The sequence below is a fragment of the Rhinatrema bivittatum genome, chromosome 8 (genome assembly GCF_901001135.1).
Source record: "Rhinatrema bivittatum chromosome 8, aRhiBiv1.1, whole genome shotgun sequence".
NCBI classification, from domain to species: domain Eukaryota; kingdom Metazoa; phylum Chordata; class Amphibia; order Gymnophiona; family Rhinatrematidae; genus Rhinatrema; species Rhinatrema bivittatum.
Genome location: NC_042622.1, coordinates 191,559,023 through 191,573,922, shown reverse-complemented (window position 1 = coordinate 191,573,922; position 14,900 = coordinate 191,559,023). Strand labels below are relative to the sequence as shown.

At 41.4% G+C, this 14,900-nt stretch overlaps 1 protein-coding gene across 7 annotated transcripts in view; it reads right to left on the bottom strand.

The window, feature by feature from the left end:
• The window catches only part of AUTS2 (activator of transcription and developmental regulator AUTS2), a 1,828,564-nt gene that overhangs the window by 32,450 nt on the left and 1,781,214 nt on the right, over nt 1-14,900 (bottom strand). For all 7 annotated transcript variants that reach the window (XM_029612215.1, XM_029612220.1, XM_029612218.1 and 4 more), the window contains 2 exons: nt 12,058-12,153; nt 6,976-7,047 (listed from right to left, as the gene is read on the bottom strand). In XM_029612215.1, the coding sequence (XP_029468075.1) occupies nt 6,976-7,047; nt 12,058-12,153 (168 nt within the window). The remainder of the gene's footprint in view (nt 1-6,975; nt 7,048-12,057; nt 12,154-14,900) is intronic.

Genomic DNA, 14,900 nt, shown 5'->3' with positions numbered 1-14,900 from the left:
TCTCTAACACTATGGGCTGGATTTTCAAAAGGTTATGCACACAGGGCCAATTTTCAAAAGGCCCCGCACGCATGTAAAGCCCCGGGACCCGTGTAAGTCCTGGGGCTTGCAAAAAGGGGCGGTCTAGGGGCAGGGAGGGGTGGTCCAGGGAAGGGATGGGGGCACGGCCAGAGGCTTCCGACACAGCGGCCATTTGCCGCTGTGTTGGAGGATCGCATGCCGACAGGCTGCTGGTGCGTGCAACCTGCGCCTGCGTGAAGGCAGGCGCAAAAGGTTGGACAAGAATTTGGGGGGGTTAGGGGGGGAAAATTTGGGGGGGTTAGGGGGGAAAAGTTAGGAGAAGGGGTGGGAAGGTTAGGTTAGGGGGAAGGGAACGGGGGAAGCCCGCAGGCGTCGGTGCACGCAAGGTGCATTAGTGTGCACCCCTTGTGCCGCTGACCCCCGATTTTATAACTTGCGTGTGCCTGCAGGCGCAAGTTATAAAATCGGGCGTACATGTGTGCGCATCGGGTAGCGCGCGCACATGTACGCCCATGTGCTGGTTTGAAAATCTACCCCTATATATCTAATTATGAACCGGGCTGATATATTTTTTGGGTGTGTTGTAAAATCCCTGACAAGGCCCTTGTTTCGCTAATGACGGCTTCCTCAGGAGGAAACCCCTGACATAAAGAATACCGTGAAATAAGATATTACTCAAAGGCTCCTCTCCATCAATGTGAGCAAATGGAGCCATCTCACCCTTAGTTTGTATACAGCAAATAAGAATTCGAAGAAAAGGAAAATGTTAAATCGAAAAGAGGAGTTTGGACCTCCCAGTTTAAATAAGGTACATTCACAGTGTGGATACTGCTTCTGTGTTGTGGGACCACCCAGCTGGTTGCCTGCCATATTAATAATGAAATATTCTTCTGTGAAGCCAAGATAAATCATACTACATGAAGAGCTACTACCCAGTGATAGCGCTAACATGCCTCCGAATGGGGAAAACATCATGGTTATGAGGCAGCCTCATAACCGCGGTTGACCTTTTTCAGTGGGAGGAAGGCTTGAACTATGTTCAATATTTAGGGAACTAAATTTTTCATAACTGGGTCGCTGTAGCTCAGCGGATCCTTCAACACTTCAATGGAATTTATTCGCCCCATTCGGAGGCATGTTGGCGCTATCACTGGGTAGTAGCTCTTCATGTAGTATGATTTATCTTGGCTTCACAGAAGAATATTTCATTATTAATACGGCAAGTGACCAACTTGGGTGGTCCTACAACACAGAGGCAGTATCCACACTGTGAATGTACCTTATTTAAACTGGGTGGTTCATACTCTCCTTTTCGATTTAACATTTTCCTTTTCTTTGGATTCTTAATTGCTGTATACAATCCAAGGATGAGATGGCTCGTTTGCTCACACTGATCGACAAGAACCTTTGAAAAATATCTTATTTCACAGTGTCCTTTAGAGATGAGCTTCATTTTTCTGGCTCAGGTCGGGTTTCGGTTCGGGTGCTTCGTGGGAAAACTCGTTTTTTTGCCTAAAACGAAACTGGAACCCAAACCCGAAACTGGAAAAACGAATTAAAAAAAAAAGAAAAAAACACAAATCGGGAAAAAACCCCCACCCCAACCCTTAAATTTTACTTTCTTACACCCCCCCCACCATCCCGATCCCTCCCCAAGACTTACTATAAGTCCTTGGTGGTCCAGCGGGGTCCCGCGAGCGATCTCTCCTTCCATGCCGTCTGACCTGCTATGACTCAAAATGGCGCCGATAGCCTTGCCCTTATGATGTCACAGGGGCTACTGGTGCCGTTGGTCAGCCCCTGTCACAATGGATGGCCGGCATTTTGAGTCATAGCAGGCCTGACAGCATGGAGGGAGAGATCGCTCGCGGGACCCCGCTGGACCACCAGGGACTTTTAGTAAGTCTTGGGGAGGGATCGGGATGGTGGGGGTGTGTAAGAAAGTAAAATTTAAGGGTTGGGGGTGGGTCTTTTTGGGTTTTTTTTTAATAAATGTGCCCCTCCCCCCCGCACTAACTTGAAAAACAAATTAATCCGTTTCGTGGTTCAGGTCCCCCCCCGAACCACAACGAATTAGGCAATTTTGTTGAAATTGCCTATTTCGTAATAAACTAATGCACATCTCTAGTGTTCTTTATGTCAGGGATTTCCCCCTGAAGAAGCCATCACTGGCGAAACAAGGGCCTTGTTGAGGATTTACATCATACCTAGAAAATATATCACATCGGCTCATAATTAGATATCTAGGGGCAGATTTTAAAACATATGCGTGCGGCGTACATTTGTGTGCGCAACCCGGTGCGCACAAATGTACGCCCGATTTTATAACATGCGCGCGCCCTCGGGGAGACCAGCTGGCTTTCCTATTATAAAATCAGGCATACATTTGTGTGCGCCGGGTAGTGCACACAAATGTACCCCACACGCGTACGTTTTAAAATCTGCTCCAGTATCTTACCCCTCTCTCCTTTTTCCTTTCCTGCTCCCCTTCCCCTGTCCCTGTTATTTGTAATTTCTCTTTCCTTGCTACAAGAGTTGATTGTAAACCGGCATGATATGTCCTATGAATGTCGGCATATTAAAAGTTTTTAAATAAAATAAATAAATAAATAAGCAAGATATGGGGATTCCATACCATATCCAGGGAATACATCATACTTATTCATAACTGTTTATTGCTATGTCTTGCAAGAAAGGGGATTGATTTGTAACCCAATTGTGTTTTGGAAGGCATGCACAACCAATAAGGGATATTTACATTAAGTATTGCTCCATTTATTTGGTATAGTACTATTTTATTAAGGTCAATGATCATAAATATGCATGTTAATGTAGTTAATGAGACCTTCTGTGTTAAGATTGTTATATAATGCTATCGATTTATAAGGAGTGTGTGGAGAACCACTGTACACACCTGTTGCATTGGCAAACACAATTGTATTTGATGTAATGTACGTGAAGCCATAATGGTTTTTGTATATATTATGCATGTCTACATGTAGAGATGTATTTGTATATAGCTAATGATTTAGATTTATAGGTACTCAATGTTATTTTTTGAGAAGTGTTAATAAAGATAGGGTATTTATTCATATATATTGAACATTGTTGCTCTTTTCTTATCCTTTTGGGATTTTTTCTCTCTATATATGTAGATATATAAATAAACATATAAACATATCTATTTTTTCCCTTTAATGGCTATGACAAGGTTTCAGCAAGACACAAAGGGCCGGATTTTAAAAGGGTTTGCAAAGGGGGCGTGTCGGGTGGGCGGCGCAAATTTCGGGGAGGGGAGGGAGGCATGTCGGGGGCGTGATGCCAGCCCAGGGGCGTGGTCGAGGCCTCCGGACCAGCCCCCGGGTCGGGTGATGGCGGGTGATGGTCGGGTGATGGCGCGCGCCAGCAGCCTGCTGGCGCGCGCAGATTTACGCCTGCCAGAGGCAGGCGTAAATCTGCCGACAATGGTAGGGGGGGGTTTAGATAGGGCCGGAGGGGTGGGTTAGGGAGGGGCAATGGTGAGGGGACAGGTGGAAGGAAAGTTCCCTCCGAGGCCGCTCCGATTTGGAGCGGCCTCGGAGGGAACAGGCAGCACGCGCCGGGCTTGGTGCGCGCAGGTTGCACAAATGTGCACCCCGTTGCACGCACCAACCCCGGATTTTATAAGATACGTGCGGCTACGCGCGTATCTTATAAATCCAGCGTACTTTTGTTCGCGCGTGCTGCGCAAACAAAAGTACGCGCGCGCGCTGTTTTTGAAAACGTACCCCAGCATGCATACTTTGGAATTAGTTTGGCTGCTGCTCTAAGTATGCCAATTCATACCAGCTGGTGTTTTGAGTCAATATTCAGAGTTTTAATGGGCATCCATAGCTCTCCATATAATATTTGAGTATTAAATACAGGCTGGTATTTGTGACCAGTTGTCTGCAGTTCCACTTTGGTTTGAGGAAAGGTTCAGCTTTGATTTAAATTCTAGAGATTAGTCATTATTTTTCTTTGTATTATTTATTAGATGGGAATAAATGAGGTATGATCAAGGTAAGCATGCACATACATGTTGATTTGGTATATTAAAGTGAATTATTATTATTTTTTTAATTTTTAATTTTTAATTTTAATTTATTTTTCAAGAGCAGCTTTGGTGGTGAAAGCTGCTTTACAAAAATGGAACCTCTGTGTGGCTTTCTGTGACTTTCTGCTTAAAATCACTTTGTTTTTAGAAAGTTATTTGATTAAAACCATGATAGAAAGCTTAAAGTTCTACAAGTTTCTTCCAGGTGATCCAGTTTACTTAGAGGCTATGGACAAATTCAAAAGGGGCTTCCTCTCAGGATAAGAGGAACTGGATTTCATCTTCTTCAGGCAGAGAGAGACTTCATATGCAGGGCATGTGAAAATATGGGTGATTTGATAAAGAAACACTGTCTGGCTTATAAACAGCCAGTAATTCAAAAGCAAATTGGGCAACCTTTAGGAAATAAAATAGATGGGTAGATTTGACAACATTAGTCACACTATAGGGAATATGTTGCTGCATAAGTTTCAATTAATTGCCATAAATGGGATTGGGAGGATTCTGATTGTACGCCACACTGATGTGCTTGACAGAAGATGGATCATCAAATAGTAAGGAATAAATATTAAGCTTTGTATTGGGCTGTTGGACAGGAACAGATATATAACAAGGCTCTTATGTTTTCATCTAAACTACCACATAGATATAGTTACAGAGGTTTGGAGTTGATGGACCTCTGGACCTTTCAATCTAACCAGTTATACTTGTAATAACTATGTGTGTAATTGAGCTGTTTCTTGAACCAATGATGCAACCATATTGGTCCTGGAGAAAACGGAAAATCTTGGTACACTGTGATAGCTTTTGTAGAGAACCAGCTCCCCTCCCCAAAAAAGGTGGTTGGAGAGTACATAAACATTCACGTTTGCACAGGCCTGAACAAGGGACCATGCAGTTTCTAAATTAAAATGGCAGTTCATTTTTGCTACCTTAGTAAAGCTTTGTACATGACTGTAGGGTCGTGATTCCCAACCTGATGTCAGATTGGCCTACTCAGTCAGTTTGGTTTTTGAGGAAAACCATAATTGAACCTTGAGAGAGAGCTGTATACACAAAATGTGTATAAATCTCTCTCATGTCTGTTCATTGTGGATATCCTGAGAACCAGACTGGCAAAGTGGGGCCTCGAAGGGACTGGTCCAGAAATCACTGTTTATGACATTAAAACACAGGCCTATACACCCCTAAAGAGTTATTTTAAAAGGAGCTACACGTGCAAATTTAACATACTATTGTAGTAATTTAAAAAACCAATGAAGTACGAAAAGTGCAGTTACAGGTGACTACCCTATGGACAATTCATTGGAATATATTGTAACAATTTGCAAAACCCACTTACACGGATAAAGTGCCATTTACATGGTAAAACCCAATTTTAAAGCATGTAAATGCTTTTTTAAATTACCCTCTTAGAAAGAGAATAAAAACTTTGTATTAAAAGGTTATATAATTTGAGTATAAGGGAACCTACAAGTTCTCTGCCCTGCTGCAAGGAGCTTAATGACTCAATATGGAGTTGTGGAATAGAAAAAAAGGTACGGTGCCCGGAAGAAGGTCCTGGTTCTAATTGCTTATTGACCCATTGTTATTAACCTCTACATTTTAGCACCGGCCTCGGAGCGCCGGCTCTCCCGCGGAGTTTATTGCATCGGCCTGTTTGAAACCTAACTAGCAATATCTAAACATAGCCAGCTAGGTAATACCTTGACAGCTTTAATTGAGGATATTCAGCAAGAAATTTATCTTGCTGAATATCTCTGATAACTTATCCAACTAACTTTAGTCAGATGGCCTCTCTATTTGTAAGACCAAAAGTGATTCATTTTCTCTTTTTTAAATTCTTTCTATATAATTGTGAAGGGCCATAACTACTTGTGTTTAAAAACTGCCTGCAGTATTGATCAGAAAAAAATATGATACGTAGTATTTCCTGGAAGAGCTCCTTCTCTCTCATTGTCTATCTTCACCACTCCCGTAAGCAAAAGGGACGTCAGCTGGGTTTGTTTTCAAAGCAGTAAATCAACATAAGCCAAAATCATTTCCAGCTGCAATCAAACACTGCCGTCGCAAGTACAGTCAACCACACTGATCTGTGGCGTTCTCCATCTGCGGCAGCAACGTTAGACATGGCCAAAGCATTGGGAGGCTACATGGGACTGCTACTTTAAGATGGCAGCTTTTGAAGACGTTTTACCTGGAGGAGTAGGACTGCGCATGTACATTTAATTATCACACAAACACAAGCATAAACTATGCTGGAATTTAACCTTCACATGTTGTGGCTGCTAATATTTGAAGGGAGACAACAGAAATGGTTTCCCTTTGAAAATCTGCCCCAATGTACGTGAGACCCGAGTGCCCATGTAGACTGCAAACCATGGAGGGCTGTTCCAAAATACCCCTGCATTCTTATGTATTAATTCAGTAACACCCCAGTGACTAGTCTCACATACACATGGTTAACACAGAGAGTCCTGCGGGGAATTTTCAGCAGTGTTTTACTCCCCTATGCACCTTTAATAAGAAATTCTAATTTTCAAAGAGTTAAAAATAATGGACCCGATTCAAATAGTTCTGCCGATTTGTCCTTTCCATGACTGAACAGACTCCCCCCCCCCCCAGACTCCCCTCCCCGTATGAGTGATATAAATTGGGCAGAATTATTTCAGTCTAGTCTCCGTCTGATGACGACTTCGAATGATGAGCTGCGGCAGTTCAGAGTCAGGGCTTTTCTGTGGGGTTGACAATCCTGAGATGTGGTGAAAGTGAAAGAAAAGACATTTCTTTTTTGTAAGGAAGGCGACGTTTGTGCAGGATGGTCTAACCTTGTGGACACATGACAACATTCAAAAAGGATTATTAGGTGTATAACCTACCCTGGGGTCTTTCTGTAGGAGCGTATGAGGGACTGTTCCTGGTCTGGCTGCTACATCAATGGGGTTGGAAGTCTAACAATATTACAAAAATGCAATTAATTAGACACTTCTGAAAAAGAAAATCTAATTAACACAAGCCAGAAGGAAGCAATTTATTAGAAAGCATACAAGCTTTTTTTTTTTTTTGTCCTGAAGCCTTTTCTAACTAACTTCAATGGGCTTCGGACCAATTGGACGCCACCCTAAATTAGCCACACTGCTATGAGTCTTCATTTGCAGCCACCTGGGGGCTTTTCCCCATATTTCTTTTTTTCTTCCCGCAGTTACAGTCCTCAGGCAGAGAGAGTACCTGGTGCAATACCCTCTCCAGTTAGTAGGTATCACCATGTCCAATGGCTAGAACTCCCTCCACCCTGGAGCCTGTGAATGCTGACACTGCAAGAATTAAAGGATTAACCATTCATGCTTTATTCACCACTCATTTACTTTCACATCACTTTTCAGCAGTTTCTTCCTTCCCTCACAGGCACCTTTTTATTGGGGGGGGGGGGGGGGGGGGCTGGGGGTTGTCAGTTTCTTCCTGCTCCTTTGGGCTTTCAGCTCATTTGGAGTGAGTATTTAATAGGCTTTAACACCACAAGTCTTCATTTACAACTATGTGGAGATCTTCCCCCTATTTTTCTATCTCTCTCCTAACTCAGCCCAGCCATCAGAATGACATTCCTTGGCCAGGGCCCACTAACTGCAGCACCCTATGGAAACTCAGCTAAGCTGGGTCTTAAATCTGGCTGCTAGGTGCTTGCTGCCTTTGAGTAATGGTTGAAATGTCCTCCCCCAGGGGCTGGGAATGCAGCATCCTCAGTCAGCCCATGGAGCAGAGGTCCGGCCTGAGAGAGGAACTCGAGCTTACCGCATGGAAGTACACATTATCACTGAACCACTGGGACTGTGCCCCTCACAAGCACCTTTGGAAATAATTTGCTGTTACCTCCTCCGTAATTACTTTCAATTAAACCTTGACCTCACGTTACTGCAAAGACAGCACTAATAACGTACTCAGAAAATAAATAAAATGCACCATATAACAATTTTGGAACAGAAACAGACCGCCACCTGCTTCTTATGCACGGTGCTATTTTGTATTTGGATAAATGGTTAATTCTCAATAACTCAGCAATATCCACTAAATGTGATCTCAAAGGCTGAGATTAGATTGTCTTAGTAAGAAATGCTGTACTTTCTAACTGCCTTGGAAATTGCTACCTCTTATCTTTCTAATTCTAACAATTTTTTTATTTAAGCTTATTTCTTTCAATACCTTACAATTTCTACTGCAATAGAATAAAGAAATGTGGCTTTGCCATATTAGTTCATATGGATTTGTAGAATTGTAACTGATACTTTTTTAATGAACTTAATATTTGTGGTGCTTGAAAACTCAGCACAAGTGTATTAAGTTAGGCAAACAAAAAAGGGTACCGCTTGTAACTAGTTCACTGTTATTTCTGCTATATGAGGGGTAATAATCTACCATTCTGTGGTGGATTCATGTCTCCAGATTGATCAGGGCAAGGTATTTCTATTCTCCTGAAGTTCTACAAATGGTTATGGGACAACCCCCATATAACCTCTCCTTTTCTAATCCTCCTTAGCCTGAGATTACCTTAATTTTACAACTGAAGCTGGTAGCTTAGGTTCTGCTAAAAGTCTGAGTTATTTTTTGTCATTTGTTGTGGGAGCACCAGCACCATTTAGGATTATTCTATGACATGGCCAGGGAGCTGAATTAGAGTGGTTTAGGGGTGGTTGGTTAAGATATATTTAAGGTCCTATTGAAGAAAAGGAAAAGAGAAAGTCCCCAGCTCACCCTAGGAGAAAAGTGGGAGGTGGCAGCCCTTGGTCAAAAATGGCTGGCCCAAGGAGCACTTCCATTGATGGTACGTTGGGCAATGTTAGGTGATTGATATTTGGGTTATTGTTGAAGTATGGTTTGTGTACAAGAATTGTTAAGGAAACGTATCAGGTTTTATTGGAAACACAGAACATGACAGCAGATAAAGACCATGCTGCCCATTTCCTGTTCATCTTTTTAGTCATTTCCTCTCCTTCAGAGATCCTCTGTGCTTGTCTCAAGTGTTCTTGAATTCTGACACTGTTCTCATCTCTACCACCTCCACAGGGAGGCCCGTTCCATGCATCCACCATATATAAATATATAAATATTTACTTAGATTACACTGGAGTCTTCCCCTTTTCACTCTCATCACATGGCCCCCTCGTTCCAGAGCCTCCTTTCCATTGAAAGAGGACCGCCTCCTAAGCATTTATTCCTTGGAGGTATTTAAGTATGTCTATCATATCTCCCCTTTGGTTAAATTATACCAATTTATAAATGCGGTCCATAAATAAATTCTAGATGGGTGTGTCGTAAATGTTCTAAATACATTCATGAATATATTAAATGAAAACTAGCATGGCCTATGCACTCTGTCTACTAATCAGCTGAAAAAAAACACCTTGGGATTTAAAAAAAAAAAAAAAAAAAAAAGGCAATCAATAATCACCCTCCATGTTCAGGCACCTTCTCTCCATGGGGACCCCTCCCCCCCAAAAAAATAATCGATTGCAGTACAACTGACAATTAAGCTCCAGAATCATTAACAGCCTGATTAACATACATATGAGGAACTCTGCTAATGAACTGCAATCTGCATATTCAATCAGGAAACTGGCCTGGGAGGATCTTTTTCAAGAGTAGGCAAATCCTCTTTGCTGAGGAAAATGTTTTGGTGGTGTAATCTGAGAACGGCCGAACATCCGGAGGTGGGTGGAGAAGGAAAAGGGAGGGCGTACAGGGGGGGGGGGGGAGGGGAAGATCTTTGTGCAACGATTCAACCGCAAGAAAGAGCTGAGGAAAATAACATGTGAGACAAATATGTGTTTTCTGAAGGAGCTACAAAAATAAAAATAAACTATACTCTTCATGAGAGCACAACTCTAATCTCTTGAAGAGTTTTTCAGATTCTCTCTGATGTTTCTGAATAAAATGTCATTTCTGAAAGTTGCCCCACATACGCTACGCTGTAGTTTCATAAATATATATTTCTTTTGCAAAGGCACAGAGTGAGTGAAACTCTTTCAAAATAAGGGCTTGCTGTCCCTAGGGATAGTGACAGTGGATTGTGTCCAGACAAATTCATGGATTACAGTGAGGTCAGAGAAATTACTTGAGGGAATAATATAGCGAAATCTGCCACTCTGTGAGAGGTTGCTGTATCCATATGGTAGCTTCTTGGGTAGGAAAAGCCTCTTTTGAATATTGAGTTCTTGCAGGCATCTGTTTCAGGTAGCTTTTTTTTCACTCTCTAGATGATGGGATTATGATTTTTCACACCACTCATTCTGTAGTGGAATAATGTTGTTTTGCAGACTCACAGTCTTTGGAATAGGTGCGGCCATCTGGATGAACAAAATCTACCAGGAGTCTTTAATATATCCATGAATGGATCTGTGCTTGTGGCCATCCCGTTATTGGAAATGGAGTCCTCGGTGTTCTGAGATCACCACCCTTTTTTCACCTTTACTTGTTCCTGTTCACCTTCCTTCTAAAGCTGACCCCCAGATTTAAGTTGGTCTCCCATAGATTGTACCCAAAATAAATAGAGACCCACTAAGCTATAACTACATATATGATTAGAACAATTAGTGATTTCAGCCACTCAAATTTATGAGGGACACTCATAATAATAAGGGTAACAGTGAAACAATATCATCATCTCATGGATTTTAATAATAGGTACCAATGTCCTAGAATTTCTTTTTTGAAAAATATTTTTTCAAGCACTTAAAAATCTTTTAAGAGATAGTGCACACTTAATTCACTATAACTTACTTTTTTTTTTTTTTAACTCTATAGAGTCCCAAAAACCACTTTTTAAAAATCATATATTCATAACAGGAAACCATTCCATGGATAATTCATACACAAGTGTTAATTTGCTTTCTGACAGAATCTTTCCCACATGTTTGATGAAAGTGATTGGTGGCTGACATGGGCTGTGTTTCGATCGAAGATCTGCATCAGGTGTAGCAACCAAATTTAATATGTCCCAAAATTGCTTCCATCAAATTTCTGCATCTTAAGTCTTAGGATTGAAACGAGTCTGCCTCTGGGATGTCAATGGAAGTTGGTTCATTACAGCCTATTCCATTGGGGCTTTCATCTTGGCTTGGTTCCTATTCATTTTAAAATCCTTCCGTAAATCCTCACGCCAATTCAACTAGAATACTGTTAAGATTCAAAATGAGCAATTGTGTAACATTCTTTCAGGCATGCTTTGGCCATATCTGCCTGAGCTTGAATTCATCCACTCATTATCACATCACCTAGTCAATTTGTTTTTTAGTTTATACTGCCTTGTAACTCCTATGTTCTCATACCTATCTAGCTCAGGTCTAATAACAGAGCCATGCTGCATGACTGCTGGTATTTTCTTTTTCTACATCTTTGTGGATAGACCAAGTGCCTGCAGTGGAAGAAGAAACTTTTGTTTACTTGAGCTGCCACAGTACTTTTACCAGCTAAGTGTCATGATAATAGCGGTATTTGCATCAACACCATGTTACCAGGGGCCATGAATGCTATTTTACCAGCACTTCAAAAAATAGGGGCAGAGGCCTGAACTGGGAATAACAAATTCAGGTATCCCGCAGAACAGAGTGCATAACAATAAAACGTCAGTAAGACAATATTTTGCCAAGACATAAAAATCAACCTTTTCATAGGAGTGCAGGTCAGTTCCTACGGAGCACACAGTGGTGGTTGATGCTTTGTAGGATTTCAGTTTCCTTAAGTCCCATGATGGATGCCTCTACCCATCAGAATAAATCACAGAACTCAATATTCATTTAGAATTATCCATTAGGGATGTGCATTTGTTGGTCCATCCATTTCATCCGTCACATGGCTAAAATGAATGAAACGAATGGACCAATGAATGCACATCTCTATTAGCCATGTTTTTGGTAACTAAACATTCAGGATCTCAACTACCTCAAAACATGAGTGTAGTTCTCTCTTACCTTAGGTTGAAATGCTCCTTGTAATGAACCAAAAGGACCAGTTGGGGGAATCATGGGAGGAATGCCTGATACTGCTGGAGGATAGGAGTGGAACAACTGGAATGAGAAAATGCAAACATTAAAAAAAATGCTGTCTATAAGCAAAACTCCTAAAGCCCACAGCAGCAATCTGATCGCGAAAGCTGGGCGATGAAAATGTGAAGAAATGATCTTATGCAACAGTGTTAGTTCAAGCTGTCAATGAAACCGCTTTAGATGTCATAAAATGTTTAGCTTAGAACTTAAAAGCACCTTAACATCAATCAACCAACAAACTATGCCCTGGATGAGGCTCTTGTTAAAAACTGACTTTTTGTAATTACTAATTATTAAATTTAATCAAAGTCCTAAATGCTTAGAGACTTGAATGCATATCAAAAGCAGGAGAGATGCTGAGCCAAATAAGACCCATGGAAATTACAAGATAATTAAAAAATGAGGCTTTAAGAGTTCTAGGATTTCACTCCATTAAAACTCAATTAGTGTGTTAGAGTTTTAATAGTTCTATAGGAAATGAGAAAATATGCACAATTATTACTTCATTAGCTTGTTTTAGTGGCTATGCTGTCACTCCTAATGCTAATCTATGGACCATTTGATTTTCTAAGATTGGTATTTGGGTCAGCTATAAAACAACATTAGTAAATACCGCATGCAGCAGAAACACAGAAAATGGTTTCAATTTGGATTACCATTGTTGGGATATAACCATAACTAGAAAAAGGCAAATCATTAGGGAACAAAAATAAGCCAATTGGCATTCTTCCCCTAAAGAAACTAAGTCAATGAAAAATTTTAAAGAAATAAAAAACAATCATAAAATGGAAGAAAATTAGTTTAAAACCAGCCCATCGCAGTATTTCTTGCCATATTATTATTATAAAGTCATGGGCCTTCTCATCCAGAAGTGTCACTTGTGGCTGTTAATGATAAATCTCCCAGAAGAACTATGCCAAAGCAAATGGCTTTATTATACCGATATGCTAGTTTGAAGCTTGACATATTAAATGAACTAATGTTTCATAGAATATAAGAAGAATGGGCAAAGGACCATAGCCTCGTTAAAAGTGTACACAAGAAAAGAAGAGGCAAACCATTTCCTTTCCTTTTATGGCAAACTCTCTTAAAAGGGTCGTTAAGTTTGTTTATTACATCGTTCAAATCCAAAGGCAGTATGACTACATTTTTCTGTTTCGACTACTAAAATCCCTTGAAATTTTGCAATCCAACATACCGTACAGGGAAAGGGCTAAGAACTCAACTTCCATTATATTTGATTACATGCCTTAACTTTTTAGCAGAGAGCGAGTTACAATATCACATATCTACCAAAAGGGCATGTGTATCATACCCCTTTAGAATGTTATAGTCATTCTTGAGCTGAACTTAGCTTAGAAATAATAGATGGCTTAATATTGCTGTTGATTGTGATTCCAGTAACCTTGCCTACAGTTTCTGTCATCGAAGAATAAGATATTTCCCAGCTGAAGTAATGAACTATATTAAAATAATTTGTAAGATTTCTATTCCATGAAATTCAGAAGTTAAGTTGATGGAGTTAAATACCCCACCCTCTCCTGTCCCTCTCCAAGCCAGCCTAAATGTTTTTGCCAGACAGGCATCTCAAGAATTCTACAGAATGGGAACCTAAATTGGGCTGTACATTCTATTTTACAATAATTGCTTTTATAAAAAATATGTCTAGGGTGAAAGGAGGTCATATTTTGAATACCCATATATCTGTTGCATGCAATTCACAGTGTAATGCAGTAATATTTTTAAAAAGAGAAAGAAGTGAATGTCTCCCTTTACTCTGGTTTCTAAGATCATTAAATATCTATATCATTTACTCTGTTCATTATAACTAGTAGAGCGTATTTCTACATTCTAATTGAAAACACATCATCATTGCTATTTGCCAACAAGATTTTTTTCTTAGTCTAATGCTTTATTTTATTTTTAATTTCCTTCTTGCCTTTCTCCCCTTCTAGCTAAGCTATTGAATAAAGAGAGCTAGCTAAGGGCCTGATATACTAAGATGGTAACTTTCAAACTGGCGTGCAGGTGCACCAAGTGCATCGGTCCACACCAAGGGATGTAGCTATTTTATAACTTGCACGTGTATATAAACACATTGGGGCAGATTTTAAAACCTGCGCGTGGGCGCAGATTTGTTTGCGCAACCTGGCGCAAACAAATCTGCGCCCAATTTTATAACATGCACGCGCAGTTGCGCGCATGTTATAAAATCCAGGGTTGGCGCGCGCAAGGGGGTGCACAATTGTGCAACTTCTGCACGCCGAGCCGCGCAGCCTACCTCCATTCCCTCTGCCCCCCCGCACCTTCCCCTCCCTAACCCGCCTCCCAGCCCTACCTAGAACCCCCCCTTACCTTTGTTGAAGAAGTTACGCCTGCCTCCTGGCAGGCATAACTTACGTGGGCTGGCCGTTCCCAGGCACAGCGGCAAATGGCCACTGTGCCTGGAGGCTCAGGCCATGCCCCGCCCCCACGGACCACCCACACCCCACCCCTTTTTGCAAGCCCTGGGACATACGTGCGCCGTCGAGCCTATGCAAGATAGGCTCGGCTTGCGCAGGGTGAGGCAGGGGTAGGTTTTCGGGGGTTGCGCGTATCTTACATGCGCAACCCTTTGAAAATCTACCCCATTATAAAATAGCCTGGCTACATGCACATGTGCACCAAATTTTAAGAGGGCACATGCATGGGCGTGCAAATCCCACTTTTACCATGTAAGTCAGGGGATTTTTAAAAGGGGCGCATGCCCATGCCATTCCCAGTCTACC